Below are 17,279 nucleotides of genomic sequence, written 5' to 3' on the forward strand. Positions count from 1 at the left end.
TCTTAGCCTTTCCACCAAGCCTCACCAACTGCAACAAATCCATAATGTGTTTTTGTGGTAATGACTGAGGCACCCTTAAAGCTAGCCTACGCAGCCCTCAATAGAAGCACAGCAGTTTTGCTGAAGAGGAGAAGGTACCAACTCCCCCGACAGCCAACTTCAGCTTGCTTCTTAGTCCACAGTCCTGACCGGCCTTTAGGGTTCACAAAGGGACACATCCATTTGGTAGGAGGCAGAATCCACTGATTCTTTATGGGTTTGGAGGTGATGACATTGCACAGGTGAGGCATACAAATGGTTTTCAGAGAACACTCTTTACTCTTCCTTTCTTCCCTGCCGCACCTTCCAACATCCACCCAACGACTGGCTTGGGACCATCTCTCCATTTTGCATAAGGAAGCACAAGTCCTTTTGGCCAAAGAGGCTGTTGAGAGGGTGTCACTACTAGAAGTAGGAGATAGTTGTTATTCCCGCTACTTTCTGGTGTCCAACAATGACAGAGTTCTTCTGCCTATTTTAGATCTGAGCTCTCTCAATGCCTTCCTCCATAATGAAAAATTCAAAAGGCTCACCCGGGCCCAGGTCTTGTCTGCCCTCGACCCTGAAGACTGGACGGTGGTGTTGGACCTGCAAGATGCCTATTTCCATGTACCTCTCCTGCTGACCCATCGGCACTGCCTGCGGTTCCCAGTGGGCGAGGCATATTTTCAGCTTGCTATGCTTCAATTTAGTCTCACCAGAGTCCCTCAGGTGTTCACAAAAGTGATGGTAGTGGTAGCAATGCATCTTTGAGGTCAGGGGTGCCAGCTTTCCCCTACCTTTGTGACTGGCTGTTGAAGGTGGGCTCGTCAACCACCTTCAGACTGTGATGAACCTTCTCTCATCTTTGGATCAACTTGTCAAAATCATACCTTCTCCGGATTTCAGTCAGGTCAACTCTGAGGCTGCTGGGACTGATGGCCTCCTTCACCCGACTTGCCGAGAATGCCAGGTGCCATGTGCCGGCTCTGCAATGTGATCTGAAGTCCCAGTGGGCCTCTCCCTTCTGATTCAGATTTCTGAAGAGACTGCAAAAGATTGCAGTGGTAGTTACTGGACTGTGACTGGGTCAACGGCAGGCCCCTCTCCCTTCCACACCCAGAGCAGACAGTGGTGGCTGATGTGTCATTTCTGGCCTGAGGCAGCCTCCTGGGAGAGGTGGAGATAAGAGACTGCTGGTCTCTGGCAGAGTTTGAACTCCATGTGAACTTTCTGGAGCTGAGGGCCATCTACATTGCACAGAAAGCCTTTCTTCCATCCATCAAGTGGAGGCTGGTACAGGTGCTTACGGACAACATAGCCTTCATGTGGAGCTACAACAAACTGGGCAGCATGGGGTGAAGGACCCTGTACCAAGAGGTCTTGCAACTGTGGAAATGGCAGGACCACTAAGGTGTCAGGGCGGATGAACTCAGCTGTCGGTGCGTAGCGGATCACATGTGGCTGTAACTCTAGAGGTTGCTTCCGCAAATGGGGATATGCCTGGCTCTATATGTTCGCCACCACAGAGAACGTGCAATGTCAGCAGTTCTGTGCATTACAGTTTCCAAGTTGTCTCTTGCTGTAAGACAAGTTCTGCCCTAAGTGGAACTTGGGACTCCTTTGTGCCTTTCTGCCAATTCCATACCTGCCCCCAGTTTTCAAGGAGGTCAGGACTGGAAGATCAGGATTGACTGGGCCAAAGCCATTCTAGTGGTTCCGGGTTGGGCATGTAGAGTATGGTATCCTGGACTTCTGGTCTTGAGCATTTTCCCTGTGATTAGGCTGTGGTTGCAGCAGCAGGGTAACACTCTCCATCTTGGCCTTTGTAATCTCCATCTTTATGCATGGAGATTGAGCAATGACAGCTGAACACCTTCATCCTTCCTCAAGAGGTGGTTGATACCATCTAGGCAGCCAGGCATCCCTCAACAAAGTCTGTATACGCCGGTCATTGGGACAAGTTTGTGGTTTGGTGTAGCCAGATTGATCCCCTCCAGGCCAAACTGCCTGATGTCCTGTTATTTGGTTTGCCTCTTGCCTGGCAAGGCCTTGCTTTGAGTACAATTAAAGGTTATCTTTTGGTCTTCTTACAGTTGCCTCACCAGCCCTCATTTTTGAAGTCACCTGTTGTGCTGCAATCTCTGAAAGGTCTACAATACAACATAATGTTTGTCCTCTTCTTCTTTTGTGATGCCCTATTGGAACCTCAATCTGGTCCTCACTTATTTGATATGCACTCCGTTTGAGCCACTTCACAGCGGTCCATTGTGACTCCTTACAATCAAAACTGTGTTCCTCATTGCCGTTACCACAGTACAGTGTAAGTAAGCTTCAGGCTCTCTGTGTTAATCTACCATATACCACCTTCTTCCCAGACAAACTGGTTCTGTGAAGTAGGGCATCGATCCTACAAAAGTTGGGGCACTGTTCCACGTCAGTCAAACTATCACCCTGTCAGTGTTCTATGCTCCGCCTCACCCCTCTAGAAAGAGGAGAGATTCCACCACATGGAGCCCAAGAGAGCACAGAACTTCATAGATCGTCCCAGGGAATACTAAGTGGTCGATCATCTCTTTTTGGGGTTCACTGGAGTGAAAAAAGAGAAGACTGTACAGACAAACCATCTCATGTTGAATCGTGCTCCTTATTAAAGTCTGCTATGCATTGGCTAAGAAGCAGACTCTAGAAGGACTGTGGTCTCATTCTACCAGGCCAAAGCTGCTATCACTGTATTTGCACGCAAAGTGTCTGTTCTAGACATGTTCCAGGCTACTATGTGGGTATCCTTCAATACATTCATGAAGCATTATTGTCTGCACAGCCAGTTCTGCCAAAGGGGACATGTTGTCCCCTTTTCCTGCAGGGTTTTCTGGTTTGAGTTCAATCATAGACACTTTACTTATCTTTTTTAATGCACTTTCTGGTAGATATTCTAGGTACAGATTCATCTCCCACCCTCCCCGTTATGTGATTGAACTCTATCCATCAATAAGATTAGAAGTATAGAGATTTGCACACTGGTCTACCAGTTTGCTTTTTGGGTTCCACGTCTGGGTGTACGTACAGTCTTGAAAAGCAATAGACATCAGCATATAGGCAGTGCATGTCATTTCCAGAGCTGAAAGTTGTAAGTACAGAGCCCCACAATACCACCTTCTGGTGCGCAGGGGTACTAAGAAAAGGTTTCCAGATCCACTCTGAGGTTTTAAGGAATATTCAAAAGGTGAGTAATCTGCAGCTAGACAAAGCCTCTACCACAAAGCACATTACAGAAGGTAAGCGTAGGAGGCTGGCCTGGCTTATAGTGGGTAACTGATGGTACTTACACCTTGTGCCAGGTCCAGTGATCCCTTATTAGTAGTGTTCTAGCAGCTTAGGCTGATAGAGGTAGCTATAGCAGAGCAGCTTAGGCTGAACTAGGAGACATGCAAAGCTCCTACTATACCACTTATATCATATAGGTACTATATCATAAGAAAGACAATACTCAGAGTTACTAAAAATAAAGGTACTTTATTTTAGTGACGATGTGCCAAACATATCTGAGGATATACTCCCCTAGGAAGTAAGTAAAATACACAAAACACACACAAACCAAAATCAGGTAAGTAAAAGAGTCAGCAAGTAGTACAAACACTGTAGAATACAATAGGATGCAATAGGCCTAGGGGCAACACAAACCATATACTAAGAAAGTGGAAACCGAACCATGAATAGACCTCTAGGCTAGTGCAGTGTGTAGAGGGTCGCTGGGAGTGTAAGAAAAACACCAAGTGTGTCCAAGATACCCCACCCTAAGACCCTGGAAAGTAGGAGTAAAATACTACTATTTCCCCAGAAACACACTAAAGCCGTGATAGAGGACTTTGCAAAGACCACAAGAGACTGCAAAGCACTGAAGATGGATTCCTGGACCTGAGGACCAGCAAAGGAAGGGGACCAAGTCCAAGAGTCGTGAAAGTGTCCGGGGGGCAGGAGCCCACTAAACCCTGGATGAAGGGCCAAAATGGCTGCCTCCGGATGGAAGAAGCTGAAGATTCTGCCAAAACGAATGGCACTGCAGAAGATGTCCCACGGAGTGCTGGAGGATGCAGAGTTGTTTCTTTGGCAAAATACCGCAAACAAGCCTTGCTAGCTGCAAGAGTCGCGGTTGAAGAAGAAGGGTGCTGCCCGGGCCCAGGAAGGACCAGGATGTCGCCACTTGGGAGAGGAGACAGAGGGGGCCATCAGCAACGTAGAGAGCCCACACACAAGAAGGTAGCACCCGCAGAAGACCTTGAACACGGGTTCAAGAAGCCTGAACACGGCGGTCGTCTCAACACTGCAAAAGAGGGTCCCACGAATCTGGAGATCAACTCAGGGAGTGCTGGGGACCTAGGCTTGGCTGAACATGAAGGATTTCGTGGGAATGTGCACAGAAGCCCCTGTAGCTGCAGTTCACGTGGTGCACAGGATTACTGTTAGAAATGGGGTTTTTGGTTGGCAGTCAGGTTACCCCCTGTCCAAGCAAAAGCCCTCACTCTAGTCAGGGTAAGTCACACACAATCCAAGATTATCCTGTGCCCACCCTCTGGTAGCTTGGCACGAGCAGTCAGGCTTAACTTAGAAGGCAATGTGTAAAGTATTTGTGCAATAAATCATACAATACCACCATATAGCACCACAAAAATACACCACACAGTGTTTAGAAAAATATATACAATATTTATCAGGATAATTGTAGGTCAAAAAGAATAAAGTTGCAATGGGAAATTTGTAGAGATATCACTGAAAAGTGATATAAAGTGTCTTAAGTCTTTAGAACAAAGTCTCTTTCAAGCACAAGTACCTGGTTTGGAGTGGAAAAATCTCCTCAGAGGGCCACAAAGGAAGAGGTGCGTGGAAAAAGGATGTGTGCGTCGATTTCTCCCCAGCACACACGGACTTGCGTCGTTATTTTCCACGCGGGGAAGTCGGGCGTCGTTTTCCGGCGCGCGGACAGTCTCTTTCTGTGGATCGCGGGGATTACCAGATGTCCCGGGTCTGTGCGTGGATTTTCCTGCTTGTTCTCCGGCTGCGCGTTGGACTGCACGTCGAAAATACGATCTCACGGCAGGCGTCGCGCCGATTTCTCCTCTAGACGTCGGTCTGCGGGGCTGCGCGTCGAAATTACAATCTCACGGCAGGCGTCGCGTCGATTTCTCCTCTAGAGGTCGGGCGGCGTTGTCCTTGCGAAGCCGTGCGTCGGATTTTCGGTCGTCCCAAGAGCGTCGCGTCGATCAGCGTCGGTGTGCGGCATTTTTCTCGCCGCGGAACAAGCTGTGCGTCGAAATTTTCGGCGCACGGAGCGTCCAAGTGAAAAAGAGAAGTCTTTTTGGTCCTGAGACTTCAGGGAACAGGAGGCAAGCTCTATCCAAGCCCTTGGAGAGCACTTTCACAGCCAGACAAGAGTTCAGCAAGGCAGCAGGGCAACAGCAAGGCAGCAGTCCTTTGTAGAAAGCAGACAGGTGAGTCCTTTGAGCAGACAGGCAGATCTTCTTGGCAGGATGTAGTTTCTGGTTCAGGTCTCTTCTCCAGCAAGTGTCTGATGAGGTAGGGCAGAGGCCCTGTATTATACCCAAATGTGCCTTTGAAGTGGGGGAGACTTCAAAGAGTGGCTAAGAAGTGCACCAGGTCCCCTTTCAGTTCAAACCTGTCTGCCAGGGTCCCAGTAGGGGGTGTGGCAGTCCTTTGTGTGAGAGCAGGCCCTCCATCCTCCCAGCCCAGGAAGACCCATTCAAAATGCAGATGTATGCAAGTGAGGCTGAGTACCCTGTGTTTGGGGTGTGTCTGAGTGAATGCACAAGGAGCTGTCAACCAAGCCCAGCCAGACGTGGATTGTAAGGCACAGAAAGATTTAAGTGCAAAGAAATGCTCACTTTCTAAAAGTGGCATTTCTAGAATAGTAATATTAAATCCGACTTCACCAGTCAGCAGGATTTTGTATTACCATTCTGGCCATACTAAATATGACCTTCCTGCTCCTTTCAGATCAGCAGCTGCCACTTCAACAGTGTATGAGGGCAGCCCCAATGTTAGCCTATGAAGGGAGCAGGCCTCACAGTAGTGTAAAAACGAATTTAGGAGTTTTACACTACCAGGACATATAGCTACATAGGTACATGTCCTGCCTTTTACCTACACAGCACCCTGCTCTAGGGGTTACCTAGGGCACACATTAGGGGTGACTTATATGTAGAAAAAGGGGAGTCCTAGGCTTGGCAAGTACTTTTAAGTGCCAAGTCGGGGTGGCAGTGAAACTGCACACACAGGTCTTGCAATGGCAAGCCTGAGACAAGGTTAAGGGGGCTACTTGAGTGGGTGGCACAACCAGTGCTGCAGATCCACTAGTAGCATTTAATCTACAGGCCCTAGGCACCTGTAGTGCACATTACTGGGGACTTATAAGTAGATTAAATAGTTTAATCAGGTATGATCCAAGGTTACCATGTTTAAAGGGAGAGAGCATATGCACTTTAGCACTGGTTAGCAGTGGTAAAGTGCGCAGAGTCTAAAAACCAGCAAAAACAGTATCCAAGAAGTGGAGGGAGGCAGGCAAAAAGTTAGGGGTGACTACCCTAAGGCTGTCAGGTCTAACAATTACTGTCTAGAGAGGGGAGGCAAGGACTTACCTCCTCCAAATTTGGACAGTTGGACCACTGGACATTCTGGGTCACTTGGGTCCACCACCTGTGTTCCAGGGGCCACGCTCGTCAGAATGAGAGGGGTCCCACAGTACCAGTGACGCTGAAGTTTGGTGCCTGCTGGAGCAGGGGGAAGATTCCGGCAACCCACGGGAGATTTCTTTGTGGCTTCCAGTGCAGGATGAAGGCAGGCAGCCCCCAAAACATCCACCACCAGGAAACAGTCGAGAAAGCCGGCAGGATTAGGCGCTACAATGTCGCTGGTAGTCTTCTTGCTACTTTGTTGCAGTTTTGCAGGCGTCCTGGAGCAGTCAGCGGTCGATCATTGGCAGAAGTCGAAGAGAGAGGTGCAGAGGAACTCTGGTGAATTCTTGCAAGTCGTTATCTGAGGAAAAGCCCACAGGAGAGGCCCTAAATAGCCCTCAGAGGAGGATTAGCCACCTAGTCAGGTAAGCACGTATCAGGAGGGGTCTTTGACGTCACCTGCTGGCACTGGCCGCTCAGAGGCCTCCAGAGTGCCCTCACACCTCTGGATCCAAGATGGCAGAGGTCTGGGAAACACTGGAGGAGCTCTGGGCACCACCCCAGGGGTGGTGATGGACAGGGAAGCGGTCACTCCCCTTTCCTTTGTCCAGTTTCGTGCCAGAGCAGGGACTGGGGGTTCCCTGAACCGGTGTAGACTGGCTTATTCAAGGAGGGCACCATCTGTGCCTTTCAAAGCATTTCCAGAGGCTGGGAAAGGCTTCCCCTCCCCAGCCTTTAACACCTATTTCCAATGGGAGAGGGTGTAACACCCTCTCTCGGAGGAAATTCTTTGTTCTGCCTTCCTGGGCTGCCCAGACCCCAGGAGTGCAGAACCCTGTCTGTGGGATGGCAGCAGCGGTAGCTGCAGAGAACACCCCAGAGAGCTGGTTTGGCAGTACCCGGGGTCCATAGTGGAGCCCTGGGAATGCATGGAATTGGCACCCCAATACCAAATTTAGCTTGGTGGGACAACTCCATGATCTTAGACATGTTACATGGCCATATTCAGAGTTACCATTGTGAAGCTACATATAGGTATTGACCTATATATAGTGCACGCGTGTAATGGTGTCCCCGCACTCTCAAAGTCCGGGGAACTTGCCCTGAACTATGTGGGGGCACCTTTGATAGTGCAAGGGTGCCCTCACGCTTAGTAACTTTGCACCTAATCTTCAGCAAGTGAAGGTTAGACATATAGGTGACTTATAAGTTACTTAAGTGCAGTGAAAATGGCTGTGAAATAACGTGCGTTATTTCACTCAGGATGCAGTGGCAGTCCTGTGTAAAGGTTTGGCTGAGCTCCCTAAAGGTGGCAAGAGAAATGCTGCAGCCCATATGGGTCTCCTGGAACCCCAATACCCTGGGTACCTAGGTACCATATACTAGGGAATTATAAGGGTGTTCTGGTGTGCCAATAGAAATTGGTAAAAGTGCTCACTAGCCTATAGTGACAAATTTAAAGGCAGAGAGAGCATAAGCTCTGAGGTTCTGGTTAGCAGAGCCTCAGTGACCCTGTTAGTCACTACACAGGTATACACATTCAGGCCACAAACTATGAGCACTGGGGTCCTGGCTAGACATACACAAAAATGTACATACATGTAAAAATGGGGGTAACATGCCAGGCAAGATGGTACTTTCCTACAGTAAGTAACTTGTTTGTTTGTTGGGAAGCATGCAGTTGTAGTTTTAATGCTATGTCTCAGCCTTCCCAACCTGCCCTGGTGTTGGTCCAACAATTTCTCTGTACCATGTTTCAAGGAATCCTCTGTAAGACATTGAAATATTAGTTGAAGAGGTTCAGAACCTCTTTCAAATAATAATCACAATTTTTGTCAAGGTGAACCACTGATAAACCTAAATAAACCTATGCTTAACTGTGTGGTAGGTTGGCTCAATGGAGTCAATCTTGACTTAGAGGCATTATGTAAAGTATTTATGCAACACTCAAGCAGCAATAAAGGGAAAACAACACACAAGAAAAATCCCAAACCAATTTAGAAAGTTAAAAAGTATTTTATATAAATAAAATGTCACCAAAATGACAATAATCCAATAAGTAAAAGTGTAGATATGAACTTTTAAACTGTAAATTAAAAACAGTGTTAAAAAGTATAAAACTCCAATTGCGGTTATCTGATCATAATAGAGCAGTTGAAAGTCAAAACTGCATTAAATACAGGGACCAAGCTTGCTGTGATGGAAAGTATACTTTCTGAATTGCAAACTTTTATGGAGAAAAAGTGGGGCTAGGTGATGGTGGGCTTTTGAAGAGAAGGGTCCTGATGTGGTCACTGATGAAGGAGGTAGAGCTCTGAGTGGGCAAAGTCCAAAATTCATGCCCAGGAAGTCCTAAACATTGATCAGGGGGGCGTGTCTAAGATGGCGGTGCGCTAGGACGTGCCCGTCCGAGCTCCGCCGCCCGGCCCGGAAAATTGCTGGCTGGCCCGGCGGGGGATGCCTTGAGGCCCCCACGAAGTGACGGGCGCTCCCGTGGGCTGTTTGCCGTCCGGCGGGGGCGGTGGCCTAGGCCGCGAGGCGGGCCTCTTCCGGCAGCTTCCTGAACTCGGCCTAGAGGGCTCGGTTTGGGCCCCGCGTGCAGCGGGACCGCAGTGGGGACTTCGACCCCAGGACACACAAGCGCCTTGGGTGTGGGGGGCCCCCGCACACAGAACTTGATTGGGGGCTGGAGGTTGGCGCCCCCCACCCTAGCGCCCCTCTGCGGGACTGAGGAGAAGACTGAGGCCCCGGGTGAAGACGGGGGGCGCCGTCTCTCTTTGCCCCAAGATTGCTATACTCACCCACCAGGAATTCAAGTAAGTGCGGGCCCGTGAATACGTAGGTAGAAGCTATAAAAGCGGAACCCCGCAAGAGGTGGCTACCATGTGCTAGGTCCAGTCGCAGTCTCTGACACAGCGACACCTGGTGATCTGTCTCAGACGGAATTTATGGAGAGACTTGAGGGGCTGATCCGGTGAACTGAGACTGGGCCGGCGAGCCATGGCGACGTCTAAATCCAAGCAAGACCGCTCAGTGAGAGAGATGCTGACAGGGGCCCGCCTGACATCGGGTGGTATGGCTGAGGACTCACCGGCGACGAGACCCCCGGAGGGTCGGATGGAGATGGGTCCAGATGAGGGTTCACCGGTTACGAAGGGCTTTTTGACCTCCCTGTTTGATTCGCTTCGGAGCGACATTCAAGAGCTACGTAGGGATATATCTCAGGAGGTTAAGAAGTTGCGAGGAGAGGTTACCTCCTTGGGGGAGCGAGTTTCGCAGCTGGAAGATGGTGAGATCCCCCGTGGTGAAGAGGTGGCGGGCCTGCAACAGGAGGTAGTCCGCCTCTGAGAGCAGCAGGATCTCCTCCAGATAGCGGTTGAGGATTTGGAAAACCGCTTGAGGAGACAAAATATTTGCATCAGAGGGACTCCGGTGGGGGCCGAAAAAGAGGACATTAGGGACTATGTGGTGGGCCTGTTTCACTCCCTGCTTGGCCCGGACGAGACACAAGAGATAGTCCTGGACAGAGTTCACTGTGTTGGCCGCGCTGGTGGCCCAGGAGACCGCCCTCCAGACATTCTAGCCTGTCTCCATAATTTTGTTCTTAAAGAAAAGATCCTACAGCGGGCTCGTAATCTTCAGCAGGTACTTTTTAGAGGGCATGAACTCTAACTATTTCACGACCTCTCTGTGCGGACCCTGCAGAGGCGGAGAGAATTTAGACCGATCACGGAACACTTGCGAGCGCATAATGTGTCTTACTCTTGGGGCCACCCGTTCCGCCTGGTCTTCCGCTGGGAGGGGCAGCTCCGGCAGGTGAAATCCATTTTGGAAGCAAGCCGTATCCTGGGTCTGGAGGATGTAGGCCAGGAGGTAAGCGAGAGGGCGATCTCGCCTGTGGGGACTTTTCCTTCAATATTGCTTACCTATATGCGCCTAACTCCCAGCAGGAAATCTTCCTAAAACAGGCTTTGACCCCGCTGCTGCAATCCCCTGATGGTGCTATCCTGGTGGGGGGAGATTTTAACCTGGTGATGGATGGTGACCTGGACCGTTCAGGTCACCGCTATGGGCAGACAGGGTCCATGACGGTGGCTGGTCGTCAGTGGCTGGGTGAATGTGGCCTGGTGGACGTGTGGAGGAGGGCGCACCCCACGTTAAGAGATTACTCCTTTTACTCGGCAGGGACTAAGACATATGCTAGGTTGGACCTTTTCCTGGCCTCGCAGGAGTTTCTTCCCTGGGTCAGGGAGTCAGTGATTGAGTCTCGAGCCCTGTCAGATCACGCCCCGGTTACAGTTGAGGTTCATATGAATATGGAGCGCGTGGGCGCATCGGGGTGGCGATTTAGGGACTCAATGCTTCAGAATGGTGCAACAGTAGAGGCGATTCGTAGGGCAATAATAGACTATCTTAGCCTTAATGACGACGGGACAACTAGCATTGCGACGCTGTGGGAGGCACTGAAGGCTGTATTGAGGTGTGAGGTGATGTTGCTCTTTGCTAGGGATAATAAAGCAAGGAAACTACTCAGAGAGGATTTAGAACAGCGAGTGAGGGTGTTGGAGCGTTCACATAAGCACACCGGTGCACCGAGAGTATGGCGAGAACTTGAGAAAGTAAGGAAGCAGTTGAGGAGGTTGGACTTGGACAGGGCAGAGTACACGGTAGTCTGCCTTAAACATAAGTACTATACGGAAAGTAATAAATTTGGGAAGCTACTGGCACATAGGCTGCGAGCGCAGTGCGCGGCATCAATGATAAAAATGGTTCGCTCTCCCTCGGGAGCGGCAGCGCGTACAAGTGACCAAATTGCGGAGGCCTTTGCAGAATTCTATTGGGGACTATATGGGGCTGAGGAGCCCGGTAATTCAACTCTGGAGGCCTTTCTAGAGGGTATAGCAATTACTCCCCTTACCGAGAGGGAGGCGACTTCGTTAAATCAATCTATAAGGGCGGAGGAGGTTATATCAGCAATTGCGCGCTTGCAGACCGGGAAGTCACCTGGCCCAATGGTTTCTCTGCGCTTTTTTACAAGACCTTCTGTATGGAACTTGTACCCGTTTTAGTGCGGCTCTTTAATTCCTTTCGACACATGTGGGCTCTTACGTCTAGCATGTTAGATGCCACTATCATGGTTATTCCTAAGCCGGGGAAGAACCCCGAGGAATGCGCCTCATACAGGCCTATCTCCCTCTTGAATATTGATGCCAAATTATTCACTGGCATTTTGGCACACCCTCTCAACTATTATATGCCGGGGCTTGTGGATCCCGGCCAAGTGGGATTTATACCGCATAGGCAGTGTAGTGATAATACTAAGCGACTGCTTCATCTATTGGATAAAACTGATCGCTCGCGCAGGGAGGCGCTCTTCCTTTCTATTGATCCCGAAAAGGCGTTCAATAGGGTTTATTGGCCATACCTGTTCAGGGTGCTAGAGCGCTTTGGGCTCGGCTCAGGTTTTATGGCATGGATCTGCTGTATCTATCAGGCGCCTCGGGTGGCGGGCCGAGTCAACGGGACGCTCTTGTTGCCATTCTCAGTTCAAAGAGGGACCCGGCAGGGGTGCCCGCTTTCGCCCCTCTTGTTCGTGCTTTATATGGAGCCTATGGCGCAGAGGCTCTGGGATAACCCTCGGATCACGGGTGTGAAGTTTGGGGGAGATGAGCATATCATATCATTATATGCGGATGACGTGATTCTTACTTTGGCGGAACCTGCGACCTCACTGCCTGCACTAATGGGTGTACTAGAGGATTTTGGACGGGTCTCGGGATTTCGGATAAATATGGAAAAGTCGCAGACTATGGGCAGGTTTATCAGTGCCGAGCATGAAAGGGATTTGAAGGCCCGATTCCACTTTATATCGTCTTCCTCGGGGCTCCCGTACTTGGGGGTCGAGTTGGGGTCCATGGTCGCTCATACGGCGACGTTGAATTACACTAAATTAATCCGGGAGGTGCAGCAAGATTTAGAGACCTGGGGGAGACTTAAATTGTCTTGGTTGGGTAGGGTGGTGGCAGTGAAGATGACCATCCTACCACGCGTACTGTATGTGTTTCAGGCACTTCCGGTAGAACCCCCGCCACGAACTATAGCAACCCTCCAAACAGCAGTTCGGAGATTTATATGGGAAGGGAAAGCGATGCGGCTACCACGACTGTTGGTATACCGCCCTAAGCAGGAGGGTGGACTGGCGGTCCCCTGCCTTCTGCAATACTTTCAGGCAGCACAATTGCGTTTCCTCTTGGAATGGAGTCGCCCGTCTTCTGAGAAACATTGGTGCTTCATGGATCAGGCGGTGGTTGGCTCTCACATAGGGAAGGAGCCCTGGCTTAGGCGCCGCCACAGAGCGCAGTGGTTGTACGTATCCCCGGTCACGGAGGTGTCGATGAGGGTGTGGGACCGGGTGGCCAGCAGAGTGGGCTTGACGACTTTCCCTTCCCCAATGACCCCTCTGGGAGCAAACCCTAATTTTGGCCCGGGTCTTCAATCGGAGTCACTGCGTCGGTGGCATGAAGGGGGCTGTAAAAGGGTAGGATATCTTTTTGATGAGCAGGGGGCGATCTCCTTTGATCAACTGAGGGAGACGTACGGCCTGACCGAGGCTGACAGGATGATGTATTATCAAATACGACACTGGGCTCTGCTACCAGCCAACAGAACATTAATATAGGCCGTTAACACCGTTTGAAAAATGGATTTTAACGAAAAAGGACGATAAGCGTGTGATCTCGGAGCTTTACGCTCTCTTGCGGGGGAGGCCCGTTCGCCTAAGACTGAAGGCCAGCTGAGGTGGGAGAGGGAACTGGAGAGGGAGCTCTCGGATGAGGAGTGGGAGAGCATCTTTTACAGGGCACACCACACAGCTTACAATGCAGCAGGTACAGAGTCAGCTTATAAAGTGGCCTCCTCTTGGTACTACACCCCAGCAAGGATTCACGCCTGGGATCCCACTAAGTCTAGCCTCTGTTGGAGGGGGTATGGGGTCGCTAGTCCATTTACTATGGCACTACCCTAAGCGTCATCGGTACTGGGAGAATATTATAGACATTATTGACAGGGCGTTTGGTACTCAGATCCCCAGATTTCCTGCGTACACTTTGCTTTGCCTTCCCAACCCTCTCACTTTCCCTCTGCGATCTTTGAAAGGACGGCAGATGGCCTTGGCTTTAAATGCAACACCACAGCTGTTACTAATCGTGTGGGGGACTGACCAGATCCCAACAGTAACGTCATGGCTACATAAGCTTTGGTTTATCCTCGCTATGGAGAAGCTCACTTTGACCTCACAGCAGCGTGGTGGGGACTTTAAGGAACTTTGGCAACCATTCTTACAAATACTGTCTGTGGAGTTTTCAGAACTGACATGTCCGGCCTATTTGAGGGTTCTGAATTCGAACTGAGCGAATGGGAGCGAATTTGCAGTAGAGTTGTATACATAGGGCCAAGATTGCACTGGATCGAAGCCTGGGATTGCTGGATTGTTGTAGGGTATGCCAGCCGCGGGGACACAAAGTTGAAGTTGTATTTAGGTTTTCTATCGTTGCGCATGGAGTATGCTCTATATTAACGTAATTGTATTATGCTGATGCGTTGTGTATGCGATGTCTTATAATTGAAAATGCCAATAAACAGATTTGATCCATAAACATCGATCAGATGCATCTCGATGTCCATCCTGGTGAAGAAATCTACCTTCAGACTTAAAAATCTTTCTGGAAGTTATATGCCCTTCAATTAGGCTAATCGTCAAGTTGAGGCCGGCCAATGATTTGACTTCAACAGCTGCAACCCCAGTCTCTGTTGGTTCCACAGGCAGAAAGTTGGCAAAAACAATTCTAGGTCCTACTACTTAGTGTGGGGACAGGAGGAGTACACCCTTATACCAGCCAAGGGTCCTTGACCTGGGGTGGGGGTACAACCTGGGGATCATGACCCACTCTAACAAAGGAGGTTGCAGCAGGGTCCAGGGCAGGTCTAGTTGGAACTAGGCAGTGGGCAGTTACAGGAACAGAACCCTCTGTAGGATTGCTGTGTCTTTGTATGTAGCTCAAAGAGGAGGTCAGCCAACTGACCCTTGGAGTCACTTATGGGGTCCTTGGTTCAAGACAAGCAGGTCCAGTCTTCCTTTAGGTTCTTCAGACAGCAGGGCAATCCTTCTGATGTATCACAGGTCCAAAAGAGTTCTGAGGGAGAGGTCTGTGAGATCCGCATTTATGCCTAATGTCAGCTTTTGGGTGGAGAGCATCCCTATCGTCATTTCTCCCCTCCCTCAGGATTTGGAGCCAGCTTGACTAAAGAGACAAAAGGGAAGGAGGTCTAGATGCAAGCGTTACCTGGCAGGTACATGGTAGGCATCCTTTGAAGCTCAGGGAGGCGCCCCCAGGCCATCCTATTAAGGAAGGAAACCCATCCGCACAACATTCAAAGCAGTTTGTTCACTGTCTGAAAGTAGTACACATCTCACCAGGTTGGAGCCATCGTGGTCAGGTGACAGCTTGAAACTGGCAGGAAAGTCTTGTGGTTTTAGGCAGGAACTGGCAACTTTCTAAAAATGTCCCTTCTACAATAGTAATATCAAATCTGACCTGACTATTATGTTACATTTTAAAATACTGTCAAAATGAGTCCTTGAAACATTTGCCTAGCTATTCCCAAACTGAAATTAGCACTTATTAAATGTAACACAAATAATAAGTGTTAAACTATGGGAGATCCAGCCTTGCCACAGTGAAAAACAACTTTGGAGGTTTTTCACTGTCAGGCCAGGCAAAACATTAAATATACATGTCCTACTTTTAAATACCATGCATCCCGCCATATGGGCTTTTAAGACCTACTTTAGGGGTGACTTATAATTGACCGTTTAGCAAAAGGTTTATTATGCCAGTTCAAAACTGCACAACCCTCCTACAGATGGCAGGAATAGAGGCATGTTTTATAGTGCTAATTTAGTGGGTGGTACATTGTTGCCAACTGGTAGCATTTAATTTGCAGGACCTTGGCACAGGTAGTACTATATACTAGGGACCTAAAAGTACATTAACTGTGCCAATCAGGGGTATACAAATGTTCATGTGTTTAAAAGGGAGAGCACAAGCTCATTACCCCTATTAGCAGGGGTAAAGTGCACAGGGTTCTACAGCCAACAACATTAGGGTTCAATAAACAGGCCAAAAATCCTGGGTGATGCTGCAGTAAGGGCACATTTCAACTTACATCACCATGCCCTTGTCCCGCTGATACTTTAGCAATGCTTCTTCAAAAGTAGTGCATTTGCATTTACTCTTCTAGCCCTACTACTTCATTCCTCTCCTCATCTCCTTCAAAAACATTCACTTACGAATCCACACAATCATCCATTCATGTTCTTAGTCATCAGTCTATTCATTATCAGTGCACTTATTCATCCACCCATTTATCCATGGTCACCAATCTCTCAACTTAATTATCCATGCACCAACCCATCCATACATCAATGAACCCTCTAAGCCACCTCTTAATCTATCTATCTATGCACTTATCCATCTATGTACTCAAAGGTCAACTAGTTCGCTCATCAATGCACTCCATCACTGGTTCAGGCATTCACTGTCATCCATTCAACAATCCCTGCAGGCAGTCACTCTACTCATTTGGGCACCTGCTCCCAATACATCAGGGTCATGCACCCAGCCACTCTCTCCCAACCCACCCATCGATCCATGTACTCACTCATCTAATCACACACATTGCCACTGCATTGCATTGACCCACCCATCAACTCAAGTGCAGCCTAACCAACTAATAGGAAAGCTTTTTATTTAAAAACAGGTCCAGACGAATTCGCTTTCCCGATGCCTATTGTTATATTTCAGTTCCAGGCAAACAACTGATATATACATGTTTAGCCATGTGACCCTACATCAAAGCATTGTTTACTCCAAAGTTTAGTGCCATTGTTTTAGAATGCTACTCTGTGTACTTTGTATAAAATGTTTGTGACATTTTTTTCTCTAAAGGTGGAATGCTACCCAATCTGAACAGTCAAATCCAATTAGCGTTTAAAGATCATGTTATTATTACACTGGAACCAAATGAAGAAAAAGATGTAAGTACAAAAAAATGTTTGGATAAATATTTCTTTATGCATTTAAGCATTTCTATTTTGTAATGCTTCCTGTTTCGCAGGTGTGTTCTTACTTTGTTGTGCACTTTTTTGCCAGACATCTGATGGACTTTTTAATTGAAATATTGCTTTCTTGCGCTATATCTCTTATGCCACTTGATTGGAACTGCACACTGTAGGAGGCTGGCCTGGCTTGTAGTGGGTACCAGAGGTACTTACACCTTGTGCCAGGTCCAGTTATCCCTTATTAGTGTAGAAGAGGTGTTTCTAGCAGCTTAGGCTGATAGAAGGTAGCTATGGCAAAGCGGCTTAGGCTGAACTAGGAGACCTGTAAAGCTCCTACTATACCACTGGTGTCATATGCACAATATCATAAGAAAACATAATACACAGAGTTACTAAAAATAAAGGTACTTTATTTTTATGACAGTATGCCAAAAGTATCTCAGTGAGTACCC

At 48.7% G+C, this 17,279-nt stretch overlaps 1 protein-coding gene across 9 annotated transcripts in view; it reads left to right on the forward strand.

Annotated features, from left to right (window-relative positions):
* RIOX2 (ribosomal oxygenase 2) overlaps positions 1-17,279 on the forward strand; it is a 1,008,555-nt gene that overhangs the window by 822,030 nt on the left and 169,246 nt on the right. For all 9 annotated transcript variants that reach the window (XM_069204775.1, XM_069204776.1, XM_069204777.1 and 6 more), the window contains one exon: positions 16,715-16,803. In XM_069204775.1, coding sequence (XP_069060876.1) covers positions 16,715-16,803 — 89 coding nt within the window. The remainder of the gene's footprint in view (positions 1-16,714; positions 16,804-17,279) is intronic.

The sequence above is a fragment of the Pleurodeles waltl genome, chromosome 8 (genome assembly GCF_031143425.1).
Source record: "Pleurodeles waltl isolate 20211129_DDA chromosome 8, aPleWal1.hap1.20221129, whole genome shotgun sequence".
Classification (NCBI taxonomy): Eukaryota; Metazoa; Chordata; class Amphibia; order Caudata; family Salamandridae; genus Pleurodeles; species Pleurodeles waltl.